The sequence below is a fragment of the Crotalus tigris genome, unplaced genomic scaffold (assembly GCF_016545835.1).
Source record: "Crotalus tigris isolate CLP2741 ecotype Arizona unplaced genomic scaffold, ASM1654583v1 scf7180000017546.9332058, whole genome shotgun sequence".
Taxonomy (NCBI): domain Eukaryota; kingdom Metazoa; phylum Chordata; class Lepidosauria; order Squamata; family Viperidae; genus Crotalus; species Crotalus tigris.
The window spans coordinates 8,744,466-8,768,342 of record NW_024096465.1 but is presented as its reverse complement, the minus strand read 5'-3'; the positions used below and the strand labels follow the sequence as shown (position 1 = coordinate 8,768,342).

Genomic DNA, 23,877 nt, shown 5'->3' with positions numbered 1-23,877 from the left:
TAATAAAAGTGAATATCCCATACAGAGAGGGGAGAAAAAACATGTGATGATGACCTGTTCGCTTGATAAAAGGGAAAGTAACATGAGTGGGGAATCTGCCCAAATACCAATAGACTTTTGCTCACAGAAATGGGGGGGATTTAACTTGAATATTGACCTACGAGGGAAGATGAGCATGGAGGACACCATGATGGAGGAGGATGATTCAAACATTGAAAAATACCACATACAGTTGATGCTTGTACATGCGAGCGAAGATAAATACGGGAGCACGCAGCAGAAGAAAGATGTTAAATTGCAGCCGATGAAGCCCCGCCTCCATGGTAGGATACACAATGACATCGAACTAAATCCCCCCGCTGCAACGAGAGCCAGTGCTGCCGGGAGAGGGCGGAACATAGCTTTAACAATACCCCCTGAGATCGACGGAGATGTGAACACAAGTGCTCGAGAGAACAACGGAAGAAATCTTTACTCCGATTCCCCCTCCCACCTATCAGCTGTTCAGTGGGGAATGCTGGCACGATCTAGGAACCAAGCGCAGACGTCTATGGAACCCGTTTAAACCACCTTGTTAGAAACGGTCTCTCAGCCCTGAAGATGTTGGGGAGTTTTCCCAACGAAAGCTTGGCAACCTTTTAATATAGTAAAATACTTTAATTAAAGTATTTTAACTTTAAACTCTCCTGGTGAACGCGCTTTATTCATTCCATTTATAATTATGCCCGGGAGTCGCATTTTCACCATCATTATTGAATATTGGATTGCGTAGATACGAGCAACAAGCAATAGAGATGGGGTAACATTATTTTACTTACAAGTACAAATGAAATATGCACAACAGATTCCACCAGGTTATTCACGAAGGAGTCTACTCCTCCCTTAACTTTCCGACCAATCCTAATGAAGAAACTGCAGGACTGAAAGGCAAAGGAAACTGTGATGTCCTGCCTCATTTCCCTCCTTTATGTGCACTGATCAATGAAGAATTTTTTGCTCCAGTTGGCCACGGCTGCATTATCCTGGCTGGTGGAGTAATATTGATTTTCTGGCTTGAGAACAAATTGGTATACACATGATATTTATTTTCCTAGGTTGAGGACAAATTGGTGGGCACTTGGCATTTTTGTACTTTATTAAAAGTAAGTTGAACATAAATAAATTATATAATGAATTAAAATAATTTAAGTTGCTCACTGCATTTACTAGATATTTGTACTTGTCCACACATCCATGTTAGTTTTATGAGACTAATTATACTATTCAGTGTTTCAGACTTTGATTTTATTCTCTCTACCTTTTTTTAAACCAACTTTTGGGGAGGGAAGGGTGCAACTGAAACCTGTTCTAGTTACTACATAAGTAAATTGGGCAATAGTGGTTTATGAGTCAGTTAAGCTGTGATCTCTGTACAGGCAGAAATGTTAGGCTTTCCATAAATTCAAGAGGTTGCTGCACATAAATATAACACACTGCCTCTCCTGCAAGGTTGTAGAAAACATTCCACAACTTGTCTGCAGGGTCCACTTTGGAAAAGCCTGAAATATAGGATCTCAGCAGCAAATTATCACTGTATTCAATGCAACTTAGTTTTTTTACAATGACATTATTCCAACAATTTCAGAGGTTTTTTTAAATGGATTGAAAAACCTATGGCAAATAAGAGATGGATCCCCTTTTTAAAAATCACTCACATCTCACTGTTTTCTGGAAGACATTTGAATCTGATTAATTTGACTGCAGTTAACAGAATTGGACAACTGCCAGTTTTTTTATGATTTCCCCTTATCAATAACTATTTTGTTTAAGGGAATCTCCTGTATTGTAAAATGGTACAATTGCACAAACAGAACCCACCAATGACAGCATCGAGGTGCCATGTCCTGTCAAAGGTTTGACACATGGGTGCTGGTTGAAATGATGTGGGAAGGCTGTGGAAGTGATTGTGCCAAATCTCTGACAGCACATGATGTCACATCACTAACTGGCAGGTTCATAAGGGCAATTCAGACATTTTTCAAGGGCTCTTTCAAGAACTTCACACAGATGTAGTAAAAGGTGATATATTACTTACAATCCAGAGTTTATTTATTTTAAATGAACAAACAAATCTGATCAATTGTTTACCTTAAATTGGTGTTTCCTAGGTTTGGCTTATCTACAGAGGCAAACAGATGGTTTCCATTCACATTTCTTATCTAATTCATGAAATTATGGTTTTATTGTACAAATATCTGGCTGCCAAGATTACAGTGTCTTGGAAACTTTTTAAATGCTAAGCAGGTCTGTTGAGCAATTTTAGCTGAATATGCTTCAAGAAAATTCCTAGAATAATACAGTAGATACAGTAGACAGATATATATATATATATATATAACCAGATAGCATAGTGTAGCCAGCACAGCGGGGGGGGAGGGGGGAGGGGAGGAAGGGTTGGATTACAATGCTTCAAAAATTATATGTGTCCCATGACTTGGCATGGCTCTCCTATCATTCCAGCTAACTGACCTCTTTAAATTGTGGTGGAGAATTTTAATATAAGTTCCCATATATAGAATGGGAATGGGTAGGGTTAGCCATGTTGTCCTTTGACAGAAACATCTCTTAAACTAGATCTAATGGTGGGAGAAAATGTTCCAAGAGAAGACATGTTACTTGAAATGCAATAGCAGATTTTTTGCTACATGTAATGACACTGTTTTCTGGACAGAGATTTGAACCTAAATTCTTGTAGTAGGAGCATGCATTTGGTCCTCTTCTACTCATGTTAATCACAAGGATCTTTTTTTCTGGATCCTCAAATACAGCCCAAAACTTCTAGTTCATAAATGAAAAAAAATATTCAGCTGCATATTATTTTCAAAGTTGATACTGAGATCCTGATTTCATGCTATCAGTACTTCACAGTTGGATTATTGTAATGAATTTTATTTCGATCTCCTCATATCTCTTGTGACTTGCTAGCAAATGGTCCAGAACTTAACTGTTAGATTTCTTTCTTTTGAGATGTCACTATCTTATCACTTGAATTCTTTTTAATGGAAAGACTTTTCTGGGGTCATTTGAAATCTAGACCTAGTCTTGCCCTTCAAATGACATCAATTAATTTTTAGCATTGTAGTTTCTTATCTCCCTTCCCCATCAATAAAAACCATAGCCTGGAATGTTTTGACTTTCAAAATCAGTTTCTCAATGGTTATTAGATTATTTTGATTGATTTTTGTATGTTAGAGATCTTGAGAGTTCTGAAGGAAGTTAACTTAGACTTCTTTCAAAAGCAAAGACTTGTTTTAGAACAGAGTCAGGTTCTCTTTAAATACTGTATCAACAAAACTTCTTATGATTAAGGTTTCTTTTATGGACTACATTAAGTATCACTTTTCATTTGTGGTCACTGATTGGACAAATATCCATTGGCAGTTGGTTGATTCATCATAGTGTAAGTAAAGGACATGCAGCTGAATGGGTTCTTAAGCAAAGCTTCTTTAGCCAAGCTAGTATTCTTTCATGGCACATCTTAGTTAATATATGCACACAACCTCATTACGTTATAGTCCTTCATTGATGTACTATTTCAGAACATGGGTAAATGATTAATTACTTGCCTTTATACCCCTTCCATTTAAATGCCTCTTTGGTGTAGGAGATTAGCTTTCTAGAAAGGCTAAACTGCTTTCTAATATACTAGTTTGGTACCAGCAGAGAATTCTTAACGAGGAAATACTTTCAAATGTTTACATATCATCTTGGGATATCAAACAGCATAAGCAGGTATTTCTGGTGGTAAGACCAGAAGTTCTGCTTCAACTCTACCCATGCTCTTTTTGAAAGAAAGAGCAGTGGGGGTCATGAGAGACTTTGATAATCAATCTTAAAACTTAGGCATAGCTCTGTTGTCATCTTATTTTACTTACTTGAGCTCCATGATTTAATGGAATATTTCAAAAATCACATCAAAACTTGATTGTTCATGTAAAGCAGTGGTTCTCAACCTGTGGATCGGGACCCCATTTGGGGTCGAACGACCATTTCACGGGGGTCGCCAAACAATGCAGTCCGCCATTTTTTCCCCCCTTTTCCTTAGCTGTGCTACTCCCTTTTATTCTATTGGCTTTTGAAAGCAATAGAATAGACTCTCTTGAATAGAGTCTAATTCTATTGGCTTTCAAAAGCCAATAGGAATTGTCCAGGCTGTCTCTGCCCTGCTGAGCCTGCCAAAAGTCCCATTCTGCAAACGGTGCTGCACCAGTTGAGTAGTCCTTGACTTACGACCGGTTGAGTAGTCCTTGACTTACGACCGGTTGTGGGTCGCGACATTAAAAAGGTTGAGAACCACTGATGTAAAGCTTAATGTTTTAGATGTGAAATCAGCTATTTGCATCGCTCATTAAGAAAAATTGATCCCTATCTTTTCCCATTTTGCCTTCTGTAAGAAGAGAGAAATGCCCAGACCAGTTAGATTGTCTGAAGAAAACAATTCCACATCAATTCTATCATTATTTGCTTACTCAGATCCTGCTTTGGTTTTTCTTGGGCAGTTACTTCAGCCTTTGGATTTAAGAATATAAGAACAGCCCTACTAGACCAGCAGTATCATTTTGTTGCTCCACTGGCCATAAACAAGACTTGAGTCCAGTACCACTCTCCTAATCACGAGCTATATCAAAGGCACTATAAACCTATCCTGGCTAGCAGCCATTGGTAGTTTGACCTCTCTTTTTATATCATCTAATTAAATAGGAATTAGCTGAAGGCACTGATAAATAGTGTCTGAAATAACATCTGGACGGTGAAAGGCTGATTATTCTATACAGTTTAGGTTAATATTCTTATTTCTACATAATTTTGTAGGTCATTAAAAAAGTCCAATTTCAGCCCCAGAATTCAAGAATCCCTGAATGTATCCATTATAGCATCAAAAACCTCATGAAGAGGTTTATTAAGGATCTGTTGGGAAATGGTCTGTCATATTCATGATGATTCTTAACATAGTTTAATATTCCACTGGATTACTGTATAAAGCAATTAATTAAGATTTGGTTATTCATATTTGCTTTTTTGAAATGAATTTAACAACTGGCCAGTAGTGGCAAAAATATTTACCAGTGGGATTCAGGCAAGCTATATAAAGTATTTCTGAAATTCTGGAGATATTCCAGCTATGCTTTATCATCCTAAGTAAATGGGTAATTAGAACAAGGTGTAAAACTGAAATCTTTGTGCTTGCTTGTTAATAATTCAGTGGTTGTAAATTTTGGACCTGATAAATTTTGGTCTCCTGGATAATAATAAAAGGATTTATTTTATTTCATGAGTAATGACCTTCCTTTAATTACATTAAAGAGGAGATAATGGCAATTCTCTATGCTTAAGGCAACATTGTTAGTTGTCCTTTTTTCTCATATTAAAACATTCATTTAATCTTGTCCAGGAATAAAAAGTTGGAGGCCTGTCAGCATCAGTTTTATAGATAACTCTTCTTTTAAAAAAGATATTGGGTATCATAAGGCTCAAGGGCTGCCTTGCCAGACTCATTTATTTCCATTTACCTTTTGTCAGCATTGCAGATGGAAGACATTCAATTAAATCATGTCACCTGTTACTTGTGATCTAATTTGTATTTGTAAATGGCAGAGATTAGAATGCCAAGCTTCACGTGCCCCCAACTTTTTGAAATTAGGTAGAACAACAATCCCTTTGGAAACGTTAGGAAAAGTGTACATATAAGAAGAATAGTTACTTATGCACAGTGAGTTCCAAGGTCCTTGTCAGGGCTTTTAAGATCAAATCTATCTTGTTTATTTTTCCATCCATGTTTCAAGCAAGTTATCTTGCCAGGAACAGCCCTTCCGTTAGGAACAGTTAACTAACCACCTTACGCAGCGGGTCCTACAGGTATCTGTGGAGGGCAATAGTAGCAGCCCCACATCATCTGTACCTCTGCCTTAGTGAACATCCCTAAGCTGTCTCTTTGGGTTTAGTTGGAAAATGGGTTGAAGAAGGTTTTTGCAGCTAGTCCTGTGGACTGTTCTATGTGGACTTGAACTTAGCTAAGTAGCAAAATCTACTGAACTTGGCTGATATTGACAAGTTGATCAGGATTAATATTTGGATGAGAGACCACTGAAAATACCAAGGTTGTAGGCTAGACTAAGAGCTTGAAAATAACATCCCAAAATATTTCATTGTTTTAGACAATGTACATGGCTATTCATCTTGCATATAAACTCAAGGCAGCTAATAACAATCAATGAAAAACAATATAATAAAATCTCTAGAAACCAAACAGGAAACAGAATTAAAATACAGGTAGCCCTCGACTTTCAACAGTTTGTTTAGTGACTGCTCAAAGTTACAAGAGCACTGAAAAATGTGACTTATGAACATTTTTCATAGTTACGACCTTTGCAGCAACCCCATGATTATGTCATCAAAATTCAGATGCTTGGCAACTGGTTCATATTTATGACTGTTGCTGTGTCCCAAGCTCATGTGATCACCTTTTGTGAGCTTCTGACAAGCAAAATCAATGGGGAAGCCAGATTCACTTAACAACTAGTTTACTAATTTATCAACTGCAGTGATTCATTTAACAACTGTGGCAAGAAAAGTTGTAAAATGGGGCAAAGCTCACTTATCAAATGTCTCACTTAACACCAAATGTTGGGCTCAATTGAGGTCGTAAGTTGAGGACTATCTGTAAACATATCACATCTTACAATAAGCTCATAGCACATATTGTTAAGATAAAAACGTGAGTATTAAACTTAACTCAAAGATTTTATTCTCTCTGTCTTTGTAAAACAGATATGATTGGGATGAAGAAGAGGCAACGTCTCCATTTCAGGGAACTAAATATCATGGCACAGCTTTGAGATTAAATCCAGTGAACTGATCAGTATTGTGCCTTATTTTTCCAAGAAAATCTGATTTTCATATTGTTGTATGCAGTATTATAGTTAATCTTCTTTCATTTAAAATGTTGCCTACCCCAGATCTTGAAATCAGTTTCATTGTTCTTTGGATTATGAGTATTTTTTTCTTGTTCCAAAAATATCATCATCAATCAATCAATTTATTATTATAGCCAAAGGCCAAGATATCGACATCTTTCTCCTCTGAATGTTATATTCTGTACATAGACACATTCATGGACACACTTCCCATTTTTACATTGCCCCTACTAATATGCTTCAGACTGCAGATAGCTATCATGAGACAGAAACCGACTCCCCTTTGCTAATTGTTAATTCAGCAGTAGAGCAAGAGAGCTTTAACATTATCTATAGCTTTTATCTTTTTTTGATGACTTAGGATTCCATTTCCAAAAAATTACCTTGCTGATAGATATGCACTTTTTATGTTCATTAATTCTTAGCTTTACCAGTATTTAGTTTTAACATTGTGGAGGTGAATAATTTCAGACCCTTTTAACACCATATCAAACTATTGAATTTATTCATTAATTAATCAAATTTATATAATAATAATAATAGTAGTAGTAGTAGTAGTAGTAGTAGTAGTAGTAGTAGTAGTAGTAAAGTTGGAAGGGACCTTGGAGGTCATCTAGTCCAACCCCCTGCTCAGACAGGAAACCCTACACCATTTCGGACAAATGGCTGTCCAGTCTCTTCTTAAAAACTTCCAGTGTTGGAGCATTTACGGCTTCTGGAGGCAGGTTGTTCCACTGATTAATTGTTCTCACTGTCAGGAAGTTTCTCCTTAGTTCTAGGTTGCTTCTCTCCTTGATTAGTTTCTACCCATTGCTTCTTGTCCTGCCTTCAGGTGCTTTGGAAAATAGCTTGATTCCCTCTTTTTATGGCAGCCCCTGAGATATTGGAATACTGCTATCATGTCCCCCTTTGTCCTTCTTTTTGTTAAACTAGACATACCCAATTCTAGCAACCGTTCCTTATATGTTTTAGCCTCCAGTCCCCTAATCATCTTTGTTGCTCTTCTCTGTACTCTCTCTAGAGTCTCAACATCTTTTTTACATCGTGGTGACCAAAATGTGAGATGCCTACTCATCTCACAGGAAGTAACTCTGGGTGGTGTACAATATTATTCATTATTATTTTTTGACAAACAGAAATATTTTTTATAATATTTTATTAATTTTCCAGTTTTACATTTGAATATTTAAAAAGCAACATGGTGACTGGATTAGAATAGTTCAATAACAAAATCTTAGTGCAAATCTCAGGTTACAACATCAAATATTTCTTCTCTTTTTCCCTTAACATTTACTGTCTCATATTCAGGTTAGTACATTTCTAATTATATCAATTCAATAAGAACATCATTATTACATTTATCAATACATTTTTAGCTTGTACATATCTTAAATACACTCAATCTTCATAAACAGTCCATATTCTGTTATTGATTTTTACTCAGTTTTTAATTTCTTATCAATATTCTAATTTAACCTTTGATATTTATAATTTTCAGACTTCGGGTAACCAAAATTTCCCTTATCTCACTTCATAACAAACTATAATATCCAAAATACATATTTTACCTATTTGAATATAATCTTATTTTATTTCCTAAGAGTTATCTATTTCCCATTATATTAAATCATCTACTTAATAACACAATATCTCCTTTAATAAATCAAAACCATTATATCTATTGCCTTGGTTAATCAATAAATTAAACGTATTCATAATATTTAACATATTTTTAATGTATTGAAATTGATATTTCTGTTGGAGTTTAGTAAAAACAGGGAAGATAATTGTTTGTGTTGTTTAGGCATTTCTACTTGTCACCCAATGGACATCATTTTATCAAGATTAACTGCTTCTTTGACCTCTAGGAAGTTCAAGCTTGCATAATCAGTGATGCAAGTTTTTTTCTTTCATCTTGGTTTTTCCAAGCATCAGGCCCAGTCTTCAGGAGTCTTGCCTTTGTATTATATGTCCAAATATTTAAGCTTTGGATTCACTTTTTGTAATTTCAGTGAGCAACCTGGATTTACTTCATATTGTACTAACTTGCAGTCCAAAATATTTTCTCCAACATTCACAGTTCAAAGACTTCAGGTTTTCTTTGTGCATTTTTGATGGTTCAATCCAAAGACTACAAGGCTATTTACATTTTATAGGCTATTACATTTTTCGGTAATGTATAGCATTAAAGCCTTAATGTGGTCAATAAAGCAAAAATAGACATTTATTTATTTCCTAGATTTATATTCTTCAAAAAGCAGTATTTGTAATGTTCCTTCCTCCCATTATTCTCCATATTGGCATACTTTAAGATTTTAAAAATTACTTCATTTAAGGTGTTTATTAACTTTACCTATCATTCTAGTTCTTAAATTAACAATGTTGTCTTATTCTCCTATAAGGGACAATTTTTCTAATGAAAGATCGCTCTAATGCTTCTTCTTTTATCTGTTTTAAATATTAATCCTTTGGGTCATATTTGTTTGTTTATTGCCTCTGCTAATCTTATCTAAATTTTACCCTTGAAATTCAGTTTCATAACACTTGCCATATGTGTGGAATGCAATTTTACACTATGAAAACTATCACTCCTGTGCTCCAAGAAATGCTATTCCAAAGTATTGTATATAATTTTAAAACATTTTTATTCTGTACTATTTCTGACATACAAACAGAAAATTTGTTTCTTCTAAATTGAGTCAATTGTGAATTAGATTTGAACTTCATTCTGGTATTCACTGCTGTTGGCAGAAGCTTCTGACAACTTTGCCCTGACTTATTTCTTCTTTATCTTATTTCTTAAAAATGCTACAAAAGAATCAATGCCTGTTTTGAATTATGCTTAGTATATGTCATTTGAGTATCATCACCACTACTTTTCCTTGACATCAGCATATATGATGCTATAACTCTTTCTATAGAACACTTACTATATCTACAGAAAGAGCTGTAGAGTGTTTTATTAATCTTTTTAATTCTTGATTTATTCAACTGTGAGAGAAATAGCAAACATGACAAAACTCATGCGCATGCACACATACATTCACACATACATACACATTTGGTATGATTATGCTCTTTTAGGAAGACTTTGTTCTTTCTCTGAAGGGGAAAAACAGTCATGGTTGAAATACTTTCACTTTACCACTGAAGGCCTAGATATTGTAGTTTGTATTAAAGCAGTGGTTCTCAACCTTTCTAATGCCGCGACCCCATAATACATTTCCCCATGTTGTGGTGACCCCCAACCACTTATACATCACCAGGTGCCAGGGGCGTGGTCAAAGAAAAGGGGGAAAAATGGCAGACAGCCTTGTTTGGTGACCCCAGTGAAATGGTCGTTCGACCCCAAATGGGGTCCCGACCCACAGGTTGAGAACCATTGTATTAAAGCATCATGAGACTTGGTATAGTTTCTTCTGGATACTGTAGATTTACAATTTATATCCTGGTAACACTAAAGAAAGCTTATTACAATGGAGATCTATTTGAAAACTATTGCAGAGTTTGACTATTATAATGTCAGTGTTGAAATAATACAGCTGAACTAAAATTAACCAATTTCCAGTTTCAGTTTCCAAGGATAATTCAAACTCTGTGTTGCTCAGATCCATGGTACCTGAAAGAAACACATTCCCACAATGTATCTTCCCATGACTTGGGGTCATTGATAGAAACTCTTCTTTGGCTGTCCAGTATCTGAGGAGATGTGAGCAGCAACTGAAGCAGAAGACTTTTTCCACTGCTTATATTTCTGTTGCTTTGTTCCAAGAAACAGATATCTGGCATTGAAGATGTTCTCATTTATCCAGGCTTCTGGAAGTACAGTTTCTTAGACTATTTTAACTATTGTTTCATTGCTGTTTGAAATGCTCTATATTAGGGAATTGCAATGTGGCCCATTCTAAGAAGGTACTTGACCAAAGACATTGTCCTCAGTCTTCCAACATTTCCAAGACTTTCAGAGCCAAGTTGCCACAGTTTTGTTCTTATCACAACCATTATGAGACACCAAAACAGATACCACCATTAGAATTGTCCCCATTTTCCTATGCTTCTTTTCATGGTGGGAAGATTAAAGAACAAGCATAACTATCTGCAGAATAAAAACACCCAAACACTGCCATGGTTTAGAACTTGCAGATAAGGAACATGCCCTGAAGGGATTATACTTGATGAGTTTTCTCAAATGGGAAATTGATTCACTTTCCTAATATTTCACACAGAAAATCAAGGACCTTTCCATGCTTACAATATATTCAGCACTTTTTAGTGCTTTTTTAAGTGGGAAATGGGATTGTAGTTTAATAGGCAGCAAATTGAAATTTTGGCTTATTTATGAAAGCTTTCAAATAATTGCACAAAGTATTAAATCTTTCTTTTTCTTTCTTTTTCCCTTTTTCTTTTCTTTTTCTTTTTTCATGTTTAGGAGTGCGCTTAGACAGAGTACGTGGTGGTCGCCAGAAGTACAAGCGCAGAATAGATGCAGAAAATAGTCCATACCTGAATCCTCAACTAGTCCAGCCAGCTAAAAAGCCATGTAAGTACCTAGTAAGGCAGTGTAACCTTTAATGTCATCAATCAATGAAGACATAGGAACAAAATAGCATACTGTCTTGAATAAATTATTTTGTCTACCATTTTTATCACCTTGTTCCTTTTTCAGAATAACTGAAGAAAGTACACTTTGAGACTAAGAGTTTGATAATGCCCAATTTATGCTATAAAAATTTTACACTTCCAGGTGATCTTTATTTTCACTGGTACATAAAATGGGTTGTGCTAGGATCATTAGTTCATTGAAGCTTCTAGTCTCAGATTTTACAAGAATGAAATGTTGTAGTTTTCACTAACTAGATGAATTTGACTGCTCAACCTCTCAGTGAAAATGCCTTAGGAGCCTCATTAATTTATAGCAATAGAAGATTGAAATGCTACCTGTATTTCAATAAAATAGCAATGTGCTACAACTACAAAATACATTAAGGTAAGGTTTACGTATTTGTGTATGTAGTTAAAACAGGTATGAGTTTTCTTACATGCAAATAGTACTTAAAAATCAAGATATAAACTAAAAATTAAAGATTTTGCCATTTGTACAAATTCATGCATGCTAATTCCCTAAAGAAAATATAATAACACTCCATGATATAAAAATCAATTGCATATCCTGTCCAAAGATGAATTGGCAATAAATGCGAATTCCTTCATATGTTACTTGCAAGCTGGCTGCCACTAAGTAATGGCATAAACCACTGGGGTACAAATGCCCTATTCGAGATAAATGTAATAAAAGGGCTTTAAAAGCTGCACTGAAGGCCCTTACCTGGTTGTGACAAAAAGCAGTATATTGTTTTTCACCTGCATTCCCCAGCGCTGGGCTCTGCTGGACACAATACGCATGAGCCATATGGAGATCTGGAAAGCAAATAAATAGGTTCTGAACTGCAAGTGAAAGGGCATTTTAGCGATGTCAGAGGAAAAACAAACCAGTTTTACATAAAATTAAGGCTTAAGTGAACATATGGCATCGTTTCATTTTGCCTTTCCAAAAATCATTATGCTGATTATACTTTCAATTGTCCAATCTGGCATCTTCCATAGTCCACATAAGCTGTTCTTCCCCTCTGTAAATACAATATAAGGTTGCATTAAGCAGATTTTGCGCATTATAATAAAAACTTTCTGATAATACAATAAAATTCAATGAACTCTTGTATTTAATTTCATTAGAGGTTTAGATTTTCTGGATGCCCAGATTGCCAGCTTTTTATTTATTTTATTTTGTGCCATTGAGTTGAACTGCTGACAGCTCGGCCCATGCACACACAATTAAGCCTATTTAGCACAGACTTCGGTTAATGCTGCTGGATAGAAAATGTAGGAGATTGAAAGTGTGTAATACAGAAGTGAGAAGTCCTGAGAAAGGCATACTCAATGAACGGGCACTGTCTAAAGAATGCTACCATGCTTTTTGACAACTCCTATTAATTTCAAATGGTATCTTCTCTATAGGTAAGTTTGAATTAATAAAGAAGCACTGTGTATATATAAGAAAATAACTAGAAAATTTTAACATTAAAATTTTACAGTTTACAGCTTTTCACATAACATTGTAAAGGATTCCTGATTCTCTCCCCCCTCCCTCTTTGTTATGGAATAGAAGTACAACTTTTGGGGAATCATTTTTTTGCAAATATAACAAGGAAACAGTAAAATGGCTTTTAAGAAATAAGTAGAGAGATTTTCTGGATTCTGGCAGGTTTTTTTTTTTTTTTTTTGCTAATTTTGTTATAGAAGATAGGTAGATAAGGGTAAAGGAGTCCCTGTGGATTTTACCATGCTAGTCATTGCCGACTACAGATACCCCTCTCCGTTTCAAGGCCATTGAGCCAGTGCTGTCCAGAGGTATTTCTGCACAGTCACGTGGCTATCATGGAGTGCTGTTATCTTCCCACCAAAGAAATACCTATTTATCTATTCACATTTGCATGACAGCCATTTGTCTGAAATGGTATAGGATTTCCTGCCTGAGCAGGGGGTTGGACTAGATGACCTCCAAGGTCCCTTCCAACTTTATTATTATTATTATTATTATTATTATTATTATTATTATTATTATGGTAGGAGGTGGGGTGAGGATAGGAGCTCACCCTTTTACAAGGCACTCAGGTCTTGAACCTGGGCTGCCAGCTTTCCAGCTGACAAGCCCAGCATCTTAACCACTGAGCCATCATACCAATAGAAGATAGGGCAAACTGTTAAAAAGCAATATTGGATAATAGGCCAATCAATTACGATAATAACAATATCTCCATTGGTATGTATGTTTTTATGTATTGTCTGTTTATTAAATTTGTTTGCTGTCCATCTCGCCACCATTTTTTCCCAATCAAAATTTAACACTATGTTGGAAAACTCTTCATTGGTTTTCAAAAACTGCTGAAATGCTCATCATCTGTAGATATAAATATTCATCATTAATCAGTTTTGAACATTGGAACATGGTGGGGTGGCGTGGAATATTTATTTTGTTGCCATAGTTCCTGCAAGTTTGAGACATAAGAAAATGTAGCTCCTAGGCTTTTTTAATAATATGATTAAAACCAGTTTTTAATTGTCTGTTCTGTAAATGTGAGTATAGGATATGCCTTAGGCAGAATATACCCTTAGTTTTAACACAGCCCTTTTCCCATTACCTCCCCCACATCAACAGTATTCACAAGTGATGCATTACAGGCTTAGTGTTCCTCTTGTCATTTCAAAGAAGCCCTTATTAATAATAATAAAGCATGCTTGATGCAATGCCTTGCAATTGGCTTTTGCGTTTGTTTTATGAAGGACTGACATACCTCACCTTTCTGACATTCACATTTGTAAAAAGCTGGAGACAAATAGATCAGAACTCCAGAATAAATTACACAATGGAGCATTTAAAAAAACCTTTTTCGAATGAGCTTTGTTACTTTTTTGGAAAAAAAAACTGAGCTGCAATTTCTATATATAGTTAAGCTTTACTGCTTGGTTAAATTGATTCTAATTGATAAAAATGGAAAGATGGTCATAGTTAGCATGAAATGCTGAACATAACCAGCAATTGCATCTTGTTTTCACCAAGTTGTGAATGTTTTTAATACATGGAATTTATTATAGTGGTTACATATTTAAATATACTTGTTATAAACTTTCAAATTTCAAAGAGTAGAATTCAAAGTGTGTGAGAAATTATAGTTTATTTTCCTCCAGGTTTTCTCAACTTGATCAAGCAGGAGATTAGAGCTCATGTGCATGTTCGCTCAACCAGTATTGTGCATACATGAATTTATGTATTTCAATGACTTTTTTTCCTAGGGATCTTAAATGTATTATCTATTCATGAAATTATACACTCTCCCTTTTCCCTCTTTAAGCTGAAAAGTATAACATTTATCTTTATAAAATATTATTGTGAGAACATTTTCCAGAAACTGCAGTGTTCCTTTTAAAATCAAATATTACAAGATATGAATAACAGAATAACAAAGTTGGAAGGGACCTTGGTAATCTTTTAGTCCAACCCCCTGCTAAACAGAAAACCCAGATGACTGTCCAATCTCTTCTTAAAAACGTTTAGTGTTGAAGTACTCACAGCCTCTGGAGGCAAGTTGTTCCACTATTAATTGATCTAACTGTCAGTAAATTTCTCCTTAGTTCTAGGTTGCTTCTCTCCTTGATTAGTTTCCATCCATTGCTTCTTGTCCTGCCTTTAGATGCTTTGGAGAATAGAGTTACCCTCTCTTCTTTGTGTCAGCCCCTTAAATATTGGATGATTTCTACCAAATCACCCCTAGTCCTTCTTTTCATTAAGCTAGACATACTGTCAAGGTTCTGACTAATGAACCCAACTAAGCAAGCAGACGATCCAATCTCTTAATGCAAAACTTTATTGAGTACATCATTTCGGCACAGATGAAAGCAAAATCATATCTGGTTATTTCCTATGCAAACCACTATAATTGAAGTATAGAATTCTCCTTCCCATTAGTGCAGGTCACATGGTCCAATCAAGTGTTAAAATATTGTGGGTTTGCAAACACCTGCTGAAACATCCTTGGTTCACATGGGCTGACTTCTTGTTGTCTGGATTTTGCATTCCATTTCCCCCATAGTGCATTGGCAAGCTGAGAAGCATAATGGTGCTGACATCATACGTGCACTTCAAGCTTGACACATACTCAATTTCTGCAACTGTTCTTCATATGTTTTATCCTCCAATCCCCTAATCATTTTTGTTGCTCTTTTCAGCATTCTTTCTAGAGTCTCAACATTTTTTTTTTATAGTGACTGGATACAATATTTCAATGTGGTCTTACCAAGCATTATAAAGTGGTACTAAAACTTCACATGATCTTGAATACCTCTGTTAATGCAGCTTTCTACTGCATTGACTTTTGTGGTAGCTGCAGCACGCTGCTGGCTCATATTTATGTGACTGTCCACTAGGAGTCAAAGATCCCTCTCACAGTTACTACTATTGAGCAACCTGTTCTATAACTCTGCATTTGGTTTTTCTTGCCTAAATGTAAAATCTTACTTTTCTCTACATTGAATTTCATTTTGTTAGAAATAAAATCATTTGCATCATGTAGGAAGAATGTAAGCTATTTCCTGTGAATAATATATAGAATATTCAGTCTAGTCTTATGATCTTCTAAAGTTAGTGTATACATTTTTATTTTATTTTTTTCTAGGATTGGTGCAGCTGTATTCCATTGGTTCATTTTGTTCAGCTATCTGCACACTAGGTAGCAATAGCTGTTCACAGCTTTTCCTACATTTAACTTTATTCTAGAATAGAATAGAGCTGGAAGGGACCTTGGAGGTCTTCTAGTCCAGCCCCTGCTCAAGCAGGAGAATCTATACCATCTCAGACAAGTGACTGTCTAGCCTCTTCTTAAAAATCTCCAGTGATGGAGCATCCACAATTTCTGGGGGCAAGCTATTCCACTGATTAATTGTCCTCACTGTCAGGAAGTTTCTCCTTAATTCCAGGTTGCTTCTCTCTTTGATCAGTTTCCAACCATTGTTTCTTGTCGTGCCCTCTGGTGCTTTGGTGAATAATGTGACCCTCTCTTCTTTGTGGCAGCCCCTCAAATACTGGAATACGGCTATCATGTCTCCCTTATTTCTTCTTCTTTTTAGATTAGCCAAACCCAATTCCTGCAGCCATTCTATGTATAATTTAGTCTCCAGGCCTTTGATCATCTTAGTTGTTCTTCTCTGAATTTTTTCGAAACTCTAAACATCTTTTTTGTGATATGGTGACCAAAATTGGCTGCAGTATTCCAGGTGTGGTCTTACTAGGGTTTTATATTGGCTGCAGTATTCCAGGTGTGGTCTTACTAGGGTTTTATAAAGCAGTACTAATACATTGTGTGATCTTGATTCTATGCCTCTGTTTATACAACCCAGGATTGTATTAGCTTTTTTGGCTGCTGCTGCATACTGTTGGTTCATGGTTAAGTGATCATCCACTAGGACTCCAAGGTCCCTCTCACAGTTACTGTCTGAAAAGATCTGAATCTTATGAGTTGTACTATGATGGTTTTGTTCAGATTTTTGTAAGAACAGAAGAACAGCCCTGGTTAATGAAATTCATCCAGGAAGATCAGAAATAAGACATCAGCCTTCTTCCACTAGCTAGATAGCAACAGATATTTTAGATTTATAACTGGTGATTCAGACTGTTTCCAAGGTAGACAGCCCTCAAAGGTATATTTTAATACCCACAGATAAACCTAACCTTTATTAATTTTTAAATTTTGCTTTCAGAAAGTATCAGAATTGGTAGCCATTATTAGATTTTACAATAATTTTCACAAATTCCATAGTTTAAAATATGGACTTCTGGCATATGAATGTTAGTACCATCAAGAATTTCCCATTTGTTTTTCCCCCCCAAAACACCTAGTTGCAAACGAATTATACACAAATGTAAAGAATTTTGAAATTAGCTGATCACATTATTAGCCATGAGTTTCTGAAATATTATAATTATAACAACTTCCATTACCTTTTCCTGATCAAATATGGGAGGTGCTGAATGAATGGGGTGGACTGGTTGAATGGGCCCAATGACCATGAAATATTATGAGACAAAGGAGATTGGAGCCAGGTTATGCAGAGAAAACAGCATCTGGGGATGGGCATGTGGCAGTTGTTAAAACTGGAAATGTGGCAGGCAATCTGATGGGAGAATTGAAGTGGAGCTTCAGTTGAAGGTAAAAAAAGAGGTTAAAAACCATGGAAAAGAAGGAATGATGAGGAAGTGGCAGTGTAGAGTGTAGAATTGAAAATGTTCAAGAGGAGAGAATGGGAAACCACATCTGGAACTTTTCAGAGAACATGATTAGGAGAAGGAAAAATAAATGAAAGGATAGAATTGGTAGGTTGTCCTGACATAGGAAGATATAAAGGAAATGGCGGTAATGAAAAAGAAGAGCTCAGGAAGTACCTATTATAAGAGTAAAGAAATGAATTATTGGGAGAAACTGTGGCTGTTTCTCTTAGATATTGAGGTATGGGACCTATGCAGAGTATGAGACTTGTCTTCTGCATTGAGTCACCAGGAAAGAGGTGACTACTTCTGGAATTACATGGATGGAAGGAGCTCCAGTTCAGGATGGCAGAAGTTAGAGAGGCAAGTGAAAACAAGCATGGAATTGGGTGAAATACTCCTCTGCCTGTACCTCCTAGAATAAGGAAACTTGGGAAAGAGGTTCTAGAGACAAAATTGGGAAGAGGTTATCCCTATTCTCAGGAATGAGAGACCTGAGGTGAGGGACAGGTGAAAGATGGCCTGATGGTAGGAATGCCTAGTTGTAGGAGATGGCTTCTGGTCTTAGTAGTAAATAGGCCAGTAGTCTATCTATCTAGTAACATCATTGGAGAGTTTAGATACTGGTTTGAATGGCTAAGGGAACTAATGAGGATAGAGAATGTGGTGAAAAAATAAAGTACAAAAGTAGAATAGAGTAAAGCAGGAATTGAACCACTGAGGGATTTCACAAAAAGTAATCCCTTGGCATCATCTTCTGAAACTGGCTTTAATTTACTATATATTAAAAGAAAATAACAATGCAAGAAACCAGACAAACAAAATACAAAAAAACAAAACCAAAATAAATCCAACCAAACTTAAAAAAATAATGAAATAATCCAAAGCACACTGAAGCCAAAAAGCTATAGAAGTAGGAGTGGAACCAACAGACTACAGTGCTCCCACATCTAAACTTAGACAGCCTATCCAAATGAATACTATGGTTGTTGGTATTAAAAGCTGTTGAGAGAAAGACCACATTCTCCTTGTTTTGTTTCCCAACACTGATCATCCCATAGGATGACCAAAATGGTGGCTTGACTGATCATTGGGACTGGTCAGTACAAAGCAGACTGCTATGTTAGAGGTTACCAGTTACCTAGTATATGTCAGAATGTTTTATTCCAGTTTTATATGTGTTTTTGTGTTATAATTGAAAGCCACCTGGAATCCACGGCGCACATGCATCTGTTAGCCAATGTAAAAAATAACTAAATATACACAATACAAAATCTTCCTAAAAATAACTCCAACAACATACATATGTTTTATTCTCATTTGTTTTATGCTTTTTTTAAAAAAAAAATCCAGTACTTGCCAAAGACATTTTGCTTCCAGAAAGGAGCTACCTACTGTGCACCGCAGCAAACCTCACTAGATCAAAGAACTCTATAATAATTCTAAATCTACTTCTAGTATATATTAAACTACTCAGGCAAATAAAAACTTTTATCAGTACCCTTTAATTATTGCAGGTGTGAAGATCCAGCCTTAAAGTGCTACCTTCCTAATTCTAGATATTAGAGCAGATATCTTAGATCAATGATTTCAACAGGCCCTCATGAAAAGTTAAGCAAAATTGGACCTGGTTACTACTTGGATAAGAGAGAACCAAGAAATTTTAGAATTCTACCCTAAAATTCTACACTAGTTCTGTGTTATTGTCAAAAAAAATTTACATGGATGTATCTATGAAATCACCAAGAGGTGGGTACAATTTGAAAAGGGTTCATCTTTTGATATTGCATACTCATATTCAAACCAATTTTGGATCTTATATTGTCCCTTAACATTCTTTTTCCTATTTTAGCTAGTTTTATAATGTTGTCCCTGGAGTGTTTGTAATGTTCAGCCAATCAATCAATCATTTTTTATTCAGTCATAGACCAGCAAATAAAACAAGAAAATCACAATTAATTAGAACAAAGAAGGATTAGAAGAGACACTACACCACACTGTACAAACTATAGAATGATACTTAGCCATAGTAAAAGAAGTAAAATCATACTGATCTGATCATAACAATTTAAGATAAAACAAGTCATAATAACCAGGATATTTGATAAAGAGTGTTTGTGAACTTTTCAACTGTAAAGAAGAAAGCACTGATGAACTGAAGTAAATGTTTTCTCCCTTCCTTAGGATAGAGCATTTCCTCCATAATGTTCTGACCCAAATCTACAGATGGTATAAATGATACATGAATCTCACTCCAAAAAGCATAAAATGTTGGATACATATGTGGCATGATGACTATATAAGACCTTGAAATACCTGCTCTTGACTAAAATGGATTGTAAAAAATACAATGAGATTAATACTGGTATAATTAGTAAATATAGATCTGTACTTATTAAATTCAATTTGTTTTCACTTTGTAATGGTGTCCATTTGGTATATCCTTAATTTTAGCTCCTGTTATGTGAGAATAATGTCCTCTGTTCATAATATTATAATTACCACGAATCATGTAGTTCTACAACTACATGTAGATTTTCTTCTGGTCTTTTCTGGTCTTCTGATATTTTCAAAGCAAAAGATGTTCATTAAAAATGGAGCTGAGAAAAAGAATAGGGGCTGTAAAATATTGCAAATAGAATTCTTCACATTGGATAAAACCTAGTTTTAGTGATGGAAAATGCTAATTGGAGGCAGTTATTAGAAATTAAAGAGTTTAACTTTTTCATTTGTATTTAATTTATCCTTATCACTATTTTCCCATGTGGAAAAGCCTATAATTTCAAAGGTTCCAAATAGACTATATTCTCTTGAATGTTATTAATTTGGTGGCAGCATTTCCTAGATCAAAATGTTCTTAGAATATTCTTCGATTAGCTTCCAGTTAAAAACTCTGATTTTTTTTTAATCCAATCATCATAAATTTCTTACAGTTGTGCTTTAAGTTGACTAGCAACTTTTCTCTCTTACTGATGGGCAGTGATGGATACATTTGAGTAGGAGGATGGAGGGACTACATATTGCATAAGCCCCAATTTATTTGTTTCATCCGTAGATTTGTAACAATTCCATCTTCATAATCCCACTCTTTAGACTGGATTTACTTTTGCTGCAGCTTCATTATGTTGTTGGCTCTTATTCAACTTGTGATCTACCAAAGTACCCAAATCTTTTTATGTAAGGGAGGGTGTAAATTCCCACTTTGTTATAGTAGCAGTTTGGGTTGTTACAGAAGTAAAGTAATCTATCTTTGATCTGTTTTTACAGATAACAAGATTGTCTCCCATTTGCTGGTGGCTGAACCAGAGAAGATCTATGCCATGCCTGATCCCACTGTGCCTGACAGTGACATCAAGGCTCTCACCACACTTTGTGATTTGGCAGACAGAGAGCTGGTGGTCATTATTGGATGGGCTAAGCATATTCCAGGTACATGCTATGTATCTTACTCAAATGCTATTTTCATCGTTTTTATGGCATTATTTTTCAGTGTATGCTTTTGCTATTTCAGTGTGGCTGAAACATGGCTTGCATAATATTTTAATAATTATTACAACAACTGTAAATATGTCTTCAAAGATAGGCTAACATATTCCATATCCCTAGCCCTTGTGTCCCATTACACTTGGTCTAGCCTGCTATCTACGTTTTCCCACTGATCTCTACTTCCAAAGATAAATTCCTCTGCCTGGATAGCTCTCAATACATTCAATAAGAAAGCCCATTTGACTTTTTTCTGTATGTGGGTTTCTTTGTACTGTTATAGCCTCCCTGTAAAATCTATGTATTATTTTGTTAGGAATCTAGGGGTATCTGGCCAACTTATGGTATGTTTTTAAGGAGCATCTAATAAAAGAGCACTTGAATGTTGAAGTATTAAAGTGGACATGGTTTCCTCCAGCTTATCCCACCATGTTATTTCCACCACTTGCAAGAGAGTAGAACAAGTTACAACTGTCTTGCTCACACATTGGTACAACATATTGTTGATACTTCTGTTGGGATATAAAGAAGAAAGGAATTGAAAATATTGTTATTTAATTTTGAACAAAATAGGAAGGGATCTGTTTAACTCCCACAATGGGTTTTTTTTTGTCACTTGAACATTCAAGAACATGTTAAAGATATGCACAATGAGCATATGCAAGAAAGATTCACCTCTTTCCATTAGCTGCCTCCACTGGAATTGTGGATGGGGTCTAATGGAAATAGACTCCCTCCACACACAAACACACACAGAAACACACTGATACTTCAGATTTGATTTGGGACATCTTTTTTCCCCTAGAGAATTGAGATGCCTGCATGGATATAATAGTTCTCCATTCCCTTAACTGCTTAGTGAATTAATAGACCGGACAGTTTGCAGAGCTGTCATTTTTTTTTTTTTCCAAAGATCTCAAATTCAGGAGGTGAGAAGACAAAAAAAGAAATACCTATTCATGCCTCAACTAGATGAAAGGCTGAATTTGTGCATTTCACTCAGTGCCCTAAAATAGCTATAGCATTCCACTTCCATATCTTCAGATTTTTTTTTAAAGAAAATAACAAGCTTAATTTTATAATAAACTCTATAGTGAAGCAGTTTTGACTTTTTTTTCAAACTTTATGTGATATCTAGCCCACTTTCAGAGCAATCATCTTCCTACTCAGAGCTGGTTCAAGGCTTCTTGCAGCCCGAGGCAAAGCAGCAGAGGGCACTGTTGGCGAGTTTGATTTTGAAGGGTGCTTGGAGCCAACCAAAGAGAGTCTTTTTACTGAGTTTGTTGCCAGGAGCATGGAGTTCCCTTGGTCCATGGAGGGATCACAATTCACCTATAATTCAGAAGCACTCCTATACAAAAGTTGTGGTATCCATGATAAGGTTGTTTGAGATTTTTGGGTCCATAGAAGAGACCTTTTTCTTATTCTACCACCCCTAGAGTTACATGGAAAGGGAATGATGGTTGCTATCAGATTTTGCAGCTAACTGCCAAGGCAGCATAGTTGAGTTCCCACTCTGTTATCCTTCTGCAAGCAGGCAATAAAATAAAATTAATTTAATTTAAAAATCAGGTAGGCCTTTGGGAGATAAGCAGGACTGACTGTTAATGTCAGGTTTAATTTATTGGGCATGGTCTGTTTTACTGATAGATTTTAACTGTATCTTTACTTACAAAGATTTTGACCTTGTGCAAAGGTGTAATCAAAATTCCTGTATTGCTGCTTCTATAATGTTTGCAATACTTTGTTATATCTTTTCATGTGCAAAATCCCTGATTGTTCATATCTTTTTATTAGCTATTTATTTGTGGACCAGAATTCTATATTTTAATTGGAAGTTGTAATATTTCTTTGGTCTATTTGTCAAGCATTTTGTTTCAGAAAGAATGAGATGAATTTAAATAGAATAAAATAGATTTGTTAAGGATTATGTTACTTAATTTTATTGGGATTTTATTACTATCATTTTTGTTGTCTATTGAGGATATGAAGTGACTCTAGTACAACTAGTACAAATTAATTTTTATTTTTTATTACTACATCTATTGATGTCTTTTTATTTTATTTTCCAAATACATTCCCCACTTCATTCCAATCTACTCCAGAGAATAAAAACACTATTTGGGATAGCATAGCTGTAAATTGGGGGGGGGGGGAGAAGAACTTCTAAGTGTTATAAATATTTGCAAAAGCAAAACAAAAGACAAATCCTTCCTCTTTCCTATTCAAAAACACACCTCTTGTCTGGAATAAAAAAGTCTCTTACAAACTGGATATGATTTAAAATTAATCTACTTGATAATTTTGATTTGATTTCTGGGGGCAAAACATGTAGAGAACGTTATCTACATTGTCATATCATAGCATGACATGCTTTTGTTATCAACATGACCTAGTTATATGGCTTTCCACGTTGCATGGCCTACTGTGACTAGAGGTTTAGTATAGGATGTCCATCTCATCCTCTCTGATCAAGGGTATCTCATGGATGACAAATTTCTTCTGGGAAAAATGCATGCTCTATTCTGTGATTCTTTAATAGAAACTGGTCTGTATATGTAAATAGTTCTCACTCATTTAAGATAATTGCATTTATCCTCAGAATTTCAGTACATAACTGAGACT

The 23,877-nt window shown here is 35.5% G+C and overlaps 1 protein-coding gene across 10 annotated transcripts in view; it reads left to right on the top strand.

Annotated features, from left to right (window-relative positions):
- ESRRG (estrogen related receptor gamma) overlaps positions 1–23,877 on the top strand; it is a 495,287-nt gene that overhangs the window by 414,487 nt on the left and 56,923 nt on the right. For all 10 annotated transcript variants that reach the window (XM_039336514.1, XM_039336477.1, XM_039336486.1 and 7 more), the window contains 2 exons: positions 11,383–11,493; positions 21,037–21,198. In XM_039336514.1, coding sequence (XP_039192448.1) covers positions 11,383–11,493; positions 21,037–21,198 — 273 coding nt within the window. The remainder of the gene's footprint in view (positions 1–11,382; positions 11,494–21,036; positions 21,199–23,877) is intronic.